At 40.5% G+C, this 8853-nt stretch overlaps 1 protein-coding gene across 1 annotated transcript; it reads right to left on the bottom strand.

Moving 5' to 3' along the window:
• Positions 1-2898: 2898 nt before the first annotated feature.
• On the bottom strand, positions 2899-7490 carry LOC143025314 (glutamate receptor-interacting protein 1-like). Its single transcript, XM_076184787.1, has 3 exons — positions 7233-7490; positions 6305-6515; positions 2899-5973 (listed from the first exon to the last, which is right to left on the bottom strand). The coding sequence occupies exons 1-3, from the start codon at positions 7488-7490 to the stop codon at positions 5828-5830; spliced, it is 615 nt and encodes a 204-aa protein (XP_076040902.1). The 3' UTR covers positions 2899-5827.
• Positions 7491-8853: the final 1363 nt, after the last annotated feature.

Raw genomic sequence — 8853 nt, 5'->3', positions numbered from 1 at the left:
ACTCATTTGATACTAAAGACTCTGGACAGCTTTAGGACCTCTGAAGTCTCTGGATAGAAGAAACAATAGCTTCAGGTTTAATTTCACAAACAAGTGATCTTAAGGGAGGGGGAGAGGTGTTCAAGGATTTAGGAGCTGGGTAATGGGCTGAGGTGGGGGGACTGAAGAAAGCTTAGGACAAGATTGAAATTTGAGACTAGGAAGCTGACATAAGTGTAATTGAGATTAAACTTTTTTTTTTTTCTTTGCCTAAGCAACGAGTTTGTAGGATAGTGTTTGGTTCACAGCTATGGCTTAAGAATATGGGTTTAAGTTATGGGTTAGAATGGGGTTTTCTGTAGAAACACTCAATTGATTCTATGGCTTGTGTTTGTAAGTTTGTGGCTATGAAATGAGTTTGGTCTCTTGAGCTGAAGTTTTGAATAGACAAACATCACACACTAGGATTAGATGGTCAGATCTATGGGTTATGTCCTAGACACTGGTATGTAGGCTCCAACCATGCACTAAAGAGTACAAATCTGGTATATAATCTTAGGTTTAAGCCATAGACGATATATGATATATGGCATCTGTGGTTTACAACTGTGGGATGAACATGTGTGCTGGAACTGTAAATTGAGCTAATGGGCTTCGACTAGGATGTGGTCTGAAGATGACTGAAACAAATAATTTGGTCTTCAAACTACTATCATAATACGATTTAAGTCAAACAAGACTTGGGAGCAAATGCACAGGCTTAGGATTTTGATGAGGAAGGTCTTTCTTGTTTACAATGTTGTTGCAGCATATGATACTGTCACATCATACAATATAGGTACATCTTACAATGTGGTCACAACTTACTATATTGTTACATTTTTCGATATCACTACATTTTATGATGTTAAAGTTTTGTTATTATGGACCGTGACCATAAAAACTCCCTAAACTATGGGATTCCCACCCTTAAATCTTTAATGAGCTCTCCTGTGACAATTAACAATCAAATGTATTATCTATAATACATCATAACTGGTGTATCTGGGTGAAATACACTTAATTAAGTATATTATGTACAAGTTTAATATTAAGTATGAAAATATAGGTCATTCAAAATGTAGGAATGAGGAACCCCACAATCTAGCAAGCTTTTATAATATAGAGTTATGTGCTGGGACTATTAAGAGGGCTTGGGACAACAGAATTCATGTTGGAAGTGTGAAAAACTTTCTCCAATAGAAATAAGAACAGCAATGTAGAGCAGGTTATGGCTTCATTTTATTGGTAGTTTTGAATCCTTTGGGAAGGTGCAACTTTTACATACCATATATGCTGGTGTAGAAGTTGACATTTAAAGCCTAGAAAAATCTCTCCAAAACCAGGGGTTTACTTGTACACCAAATATGAAATGTGAGGTGCAAACAAAAGAAACTATATGCCTAACACTCATTGCACACCGATAAGAGTGGGTGACTCTCCTAGATTAGCCTTTTACAGGCAAAGTCAGATGTAAATATTTTCCAATTGAGTGGTCACAGAGGAAGCAACATTACCCAGGGTCACAGTTGAGGCAATAAAATTGCTGGTTCCAACTTTAGGAGAAAGTCAGGGAGAGAAAACAGTGACTTCTTGTCTCTGAAGTCACTCATGATAGGAAACAAAAGATAAAAATTAATTTTAGTTTATGTTACAAAGTGATGGCTTTTTGTTCTTTTTTATTGTTATATCACTAATAATGAAGGATCCCATTCCACTGAAGAATTGGAACAATGTAGTACTGGAAATAGAATAGGGAAAAAATAGGTTTCAAGTTGGAAACTCTTCCATGGAGGAAGTGAAATTATAATTGAGTTGAAAAAGTGGAGTAGTGCTGCCTTATTTCAAAGGTCATCTTATCCAGCGAGTATAGGCTTAAACTTGAATTAGATCTCAGAATTTTAGGGGTCGACTTACGAATCAGATTAACTTGTACGCCGGCTTATATGGTATTTCAAATTGATTCTGGTTAAAGCCAGATGATTTTATTCAACAGAAGATGGCAATATTCAGGACAAAAGGTGGTCTTAATTGATGAAGATCTCATTTTGTCCAGCTAAATCAAACTACCTGGCATTAACCAGAGTAAAATCTGTATGAGGTGTTACCGTAGTGATATTATATGGGGGCATAAATTACTCACATATTCTTATTCATTGCCCTGAATGATTTTGTCTGGCCCATGGGGTGCTTCACTAACCAAGAGCCCCTGGTCTTGAATATTTATCCTTTAGTTGAATAAGATTGGTTTATCAAAAAAGAAAAGAAAGGAAAGAAGAAAAAATGTATAATATTCCACTCATGGGCTTTGAATAAAGTAATAGGGTAGAATCAGGCTTCTTCATTTCATATACAGTATGTATTAGAATAGCAGCCCATCCTCTTTGAAAGGGGGAAAGGACCTTTTGGTATATGTATACATATTTGTGTATACAAATGTATAATATATATATATATATATATATATATATATGTATATATATGTATATATATATATATATATATTATATATATATATATATATATATATATATATATATATATATATATATATATATATATATATATATATATATATATATATATATATATATAAATATATGAGTAGTAGGGTGGTGAGTTTAAACGCCAAGAATCCGTTGAAGTTTTATTACTGATGTTTCATCCAACTAGGATTTCTTCAGTGTGAAGAAGTCCTAGTTGGACAAAATGTCAGTAATAAAACTTCAATGGATTCTTGCCATTTAAACTCTCCACCTTACCACTCATTCTGTCTTCACACCTCAATATATATATATATATATATATATATATATATATATATATATATATATATATATATACACTTTTGACAGATTGAGTAACTTTTCATCGCAGGAATTGAACCAAAGTCCTTAAAAAAAATTGTTTTCAATGTTCTGCTCTGTAAAAGGAATGTATGTGTGTGTGGGGGGTCGTTGCATCATATAATGAAGAGGTAAGAATAAACCAGCTCTGGCTGTCAGGCCCTGTTGTGGATGTGTAGTGTCTCAATGCAATGCCTTCGACCCAAGAAGTGCGACAGTAGACAGGGATGACCTTTTGCCCACAGGGTGCTGAGATGAGAAGGGGTATTACATAGGTTTTAATGTGTATATAGTGGGGGTGTGTGCTTCAGCTTGGTCACTGCCTTTATATGGGAAAAGGGACATTTTGTGTGTGTGTATGGGGGAGGGGGTAGATTTGGTACATGTTACAAACAAGTTGCTCACACTGATCCTCATAGAGGTCTTAGCTCTACACTCTAGAAATCTAGACAGAAGACTTCACGTGTGGTCCCACTAGGGGGAAGGGGGGTGAAGGTGGGGTGTTCATTATAAAAGGGTCAAGGCCTTGCCTGCCACTGTAACTGGGAAGGGTACTACAGGGGTTGAGATATTACAGTAACTGCGTTTCCTATATAGAGGTTATTTGTTACCTTTATCTATGGAAGGAATATCTATTGATTTTCTCTTATCAGTTACATATCACCACTATCATAAGCCCCGTGTAGAAAAAATATATATTGAAAAATGCTCAATACACAACTTTAACATTTTACCCCACCACATGCATCATCATCATCCTCATTATCATTGTCATCAATCATCATCATTATCATCAGCATGATCATCACACATTATCATTACAAAATCGTCTTTATCATTGTACCATGATCAAAGCGCTCGCTCACGTTCACAAAGTGCACTCAAAGATATGTCTTTCTTTCAGTTTATTAAGACTAAGGATCATCTACTTCTCAGATCTATTTTTTCAGTTCTGTCCAGTACCTCTCATTCACAAGGTCATCACCATTGTCTTCACCAAAAGTTTTATTGAACTAATATACCACCTTATAGTCATTACATGGATTTATTTTCATCTTACCATCATCACTAAGCTACATTGCAAAGTAAGCAACAGTCAATTCTCACTGCCATCACCATGAGAAACAGTAGCACTAACACACATCACAACAAAAGGAACCAGTCACCATGCTCACCAATGTTTTTTTTTTTTTTTTTCAATTTTATGTTTTTTCCTTCTTCACTTGTAAATGTATTGACTCCTATTTTCGTTTCTGATTGTGTCGTTGTTTTTGTCTCTTAATTGATTTCCTTTTTGGGATTTTCTTATGGAATCACACATTTGCTGGTTCAGCACCAATTATCAGTTCTGATCTGAAGGCAAATTCATACCAATGATCCAGTGATATTCTTTGAAATGCTTTTCCTCTTGTTTACCCAGCAACTCTCCCTTTTAGCAGCATCCTCAAAATCGTTCTTCCATCTATGTCCAACTTGTACTTCAACTTTTCCTCAAGATTCTGAAATAGGCTCTTACAGAAAGCAGAAAACACAATACACACAGATTCTTAATAACAAATGTGTTCAACATTGACGGCAGTGTCATTTTATCCCCATTTTCCTTTTTTATTCTTTTTTTTTTGTATGGTTACCCACAAGGAGTGGAGTGACTGTAACCATCATCCTCTTCTCTGTGGGGGGTCTAGACAATCATTTCATCTGTGGCATTTCCTTAACATCTTCAGCAGACGTGTCTTCCAAAATCTGTGGTAGCTGTTCAGCCTGGCATCTTCTGCTCTATGTCTGTACAGTGCTACCAGTTTCCTCGATCACCTGGAGTTTTCGTGCATACTTCTTGGAGTACCTCAGTTCTGACATTCTCTTCAAACTTGGAAGCAGTACCTTGTGTCTCTCTATCTATCCCAGTAGCACCTCTGTTCAACAGTTCTTGTGATTCTGATCTTCAGTATTGTCAGCAATGTACTGTATGTATATTTTCTTTATGTGTGTACTTCCACAGCATTTCAGGGAGTACTGTACCTCTCACTTTATTCAGAGACTCTTGACTGGCCCAATATCACCAGCAATGCATGTCTTCAACCTTTCCACAAGTTCTGAAAGCTGTAAATGCTAATCCTTTATGAAATCCTGCAGATAATGTCTTCAGCACTGGTCTCGTTCAAAGTCTGTAATGGGTTAGGGAGACATATTTCTTCAGAGACTTGATGTAAAGCTTTCCTTGTGTTTTACTTCCCAGGATGACCTTTCTAGAGTTCTTCTTTTTGGCCCTTTATTCGATATTTCTTTTTATTTGCTATCTACATTTCTGGGTAATTAAAATATGTGTTTCTTAAGCAAAATTTGTAAAACTGTCCTGATCCTTCCTCATGTTCAGTAAAGGGTACAAAGAATCTCTGCCAAGTAACAAAACAAGATCAAATATTTAAACTGCTGATAATCGTTCCAGATTTCTTTCCGTACTTTGGTTGAGTGCAGGAAAGTTCAAGACACTAAAGGAACACAGTTAGTGGGGCTGTTACACATTCCTCCACTGACTTTTCGAAACTCTGCCTGCAGATCCGAAACATCACATGAAGTAAACATAAAGAAATGGCTGATATGAAGTCATCACAATGTCGTATTGAAGGACTCGTTTTAACATAAAAAGTAATCTCAAAGGCTTAATCAAGGACTTGTTTTAATACAAAGGCTGATGGGGGACACATAAGTTGTTAAGGCATACAGGTTTGGTCTCAGAATTTAATTTAAGTAATTCTTCACTTTTTTCTCTCTCTGAGCCTTCCTCCTTCCTCTTTCAGTGATGAGTAATTCATCGACTCAGCTTTCCTTGATAAACCCACTATTCATTACCTCCAATCTCATTATATATTCCAATATTCTGTGTTTTTCTTCTACTCCCCAGACTTTCCATGCTCATCCTACATCTCATCTTTCTTGATCCATGTGGTTGCCAAGCTCTTGGTTCAGCACTGCGAGTGAAGGGTGATGGAGGAGCGGCGGATGTCCGCGGGTGTTGGCTTGGTGTCCACTACCAGGAACTCGACCTCTGGCCGAGATCGACTTATCCAGCAGTTGGCAATCAGACGGGCCGCTTCTTCATGGACCATACCTGCGGAAAAGTCAGTGATAACTATAGTAATAATTAATAAAAATACCAACAATTACGTTAATGAATAAAGGCATATTCAGAGTGAGTGTATGTGTTTGTTTACCTTGTTGCATTCATCTAGTCTATAGTATATCTCCATTCATCAAAATTTGCCTTAAATTAGTTTGTGTGTGTGGGAGTGATTATATGTTAATTTGTATGCAGACAAAAAAATCCCCAATCACTTCTAGCTGACGAACAAGCAAAGGCTGGTCCCAGAAAAAATAATAATGAATAAATAATACTATTACTAATAACAACAATAATAGTAGTAGTAGTAGTATTCCCGGACCTTCGAGCTTCTGCCCGTCGACGGCGAGGATGATCTGGCCGACGCGAAGCCCCCCGGCCTCGAAGGCAGCGCCGTTGGCCGCGATGTTGATGACCCTCGGGAGCCGCTGCTTCGTGTCGGCCCCGCCCTCGATGGCGATCCCCAGGGTCGGCCTCGTCTTTTTCACGACCACCCGGAAGCGCCCCTGGCTGTCGCTGACCACCAGGGAGGTCTGCAAGCGGGAGATGGGAGGTCGTCACTGTGGCGCTGGTTCTGTTGTCGTCGTCAGCTAAATCGTTAATCCGTAAAATCGTCCATCATCACTCTTCCCACACTTTCCTTTCTCACCCTCTTCCCCTCTTCTCGCACTTTCCCCCTTTCCCCTTCTTCCTTACCCTTTCCCCCCTCCCTCTTCCTCCTCTCCTAGACCCCTTTGCCACTCACCTCCACTCTTCCTCTCTTTCTCTCTCTTCCCTCCTCCCCCTTTCTTGTTCCTCCCCACTTCCTCTTTTATCTCCATCTTCCCATCCATGCTAACTGGACGTCTTGCACCCCATCTCTTATTCTCGCCTCCCCCTTCACCTTTTCCTTCACCCTTCACCTCAGCTTTCCCCTTCTCACCTCCATTCCTCCACCCTTACTTCCATTTTCCCCTTCCTCACCTCCACCTTCCCCCTTTCCATCCAGACTCTTACCTCCCCCACTGCCCCCCCCCTGGCCCCTTGCAACCCACCCTTTGGCCTCCTTCCACACACTATCAGGTCTGTTCACACTAGTGGTTTGAACCGCGCGGAAACAGCGACGGTACCGCAGTCGAGGAAAAACGGTATGGTTGTGTACGAATGCCTCCATTGGCTTGCACTGTAATTGGAACCGCGGCGGTTGAAAACACTAGTGTGAACAGGGCCTGACCCTCCAACCTGCGGAACAAAGAACGACGACTACTCACCCTCCTGGCCATGGCCCTCTTGTTGCAGGAGCGAGGAAGGGCCTCATGCCCCTTCTCCTTCCACTCCTCCGCCTCGCCGCGGCCTGATCCACCGCTCGCTCCACCCGGGGAGTCTCCACCACCTTCTCCACCTCTCGTCTCCACCGAGGAGACAGGCAAGGTACCACTTCCTTCAGTTCTTCCACTTCCTCCTCCACTTCCTCTTCTCAAGTCACTTCTCGCTCCACCTCCAGGTACTCCTATAGATGCCAGTTTCATTCCTCCTCCTCCTCCTCCTCCTCCACCCCCTCCTCCGCCTCCTCCTCCTCCTCCCCCACCACTTACTACAACACCTCCACCACCACCACTACCTCCTCCACCTCCTCCACAACCACCGCCAGTCCCTAAGGAGCTGGTAGCGGATCCGACGCGGTCGTCGACGCTAGACATTCCGCCACCATAGCTCCCCTCGTGTCCGTTCTGGGACCGCTGCAGAAAAATAACCAAATGTTAGTACATTGTGTGTCATAATCGTACCCGTGTTTGTGTCGTCATTTGTGTGTCAGAGGCCTTGGGTCATGACCTCCTAGGCATAAGTTCTTTTTTCTATATTTTTTTTTCTATTTTATGTTGTAACGTATGTCATGAATTCGGTGTTGTAATCTCTGTGTCAAAACTTGTGCATCAATACTATTTTGTGTCATATCTTCTGTCATCACATCTGGTCGTGTGTCGTAAATGTATTGCTTGGTTGTCATGTGTCACTGGGGCTTGGAACACTCATGCCCGTGTCATAATGTTTACCAGCGTGTCATAAAGAAGACCCGTGTGTCACACGTGTGTCAGGGACATACAGTATCCCTGTCATAAAATGTATGTCATAAAAGTGACATGAATCTGACACAATATATGTATGACAACGTGTACTTGTGTCAGAGGACAAACCTGTGTGTCACTAATGGCACAATTTCGAGTATAGTTGCCATCGTGATTTCAGGCAAAACAGGCCACGCCCACATTACTCCCTGACCAATCAAATCCTTACAACCTGGGCAGACACCTTTTTCACCCCATAGGCGTCAAACGTGAGCGAATCTGATTGATCGGGGAAGGAAAGGGCGTGGCTTGTTTCCATGGTGACACGTCTCTTGCATTATCTGTCGTGGATGCTTTAACTCACAAGCTTACTTTACCTGAAGCCAGGTGATTTTAATCAATATGCCGAAGAATAACCCAGAAAAATTATATAACTGACGTGATGAGACTGCCAAAAATGTGTGTGTGATTCACCATGGTCTAGGATCACGTGTTGGAATCGTGATCGACGGCTATTACCCTCCCAGAGGAGAGCTCATATACGGTCGATCTATATAGGTAATGCTTTGGCTTTAAACACACACACACACACACACACACACACACACACACACACACACACACACACACACACACACACACACACACACACACACACAAAGGATTACAAAGGCGGAGCATGCCGACAGGAGACCTTTTGGTCCATATCTAGGTCGGATGCGAAAAAAATCATAATAATACTAAATCAATAAATAAAAACTATAATAATGTAAATAATAAAATAAATAAATGCATAGGTATAGTTAAATAATAAACAAACAGGTAA

The sequence above is a fragment of the Oratosquilla oratoria genome, chromosome 5 (assembly GCF_046742065.1).
Source record: "Oratosquilla oratoria isolate Oo_2021 chromosome 5, ASM4674206v1, whole genome shotgun sequence".
Taxonomy (NCBI): domain Eukaryota; kingdom Metazoa; phylum Arthropoda; class Malacostraca; order Stomatopoda; family Squillidae; genus Oratosquilla; species Oratosquilla oratoria.
This window is presented reverse-complemented; position numbering and strand designations above follow the sequence as displayed.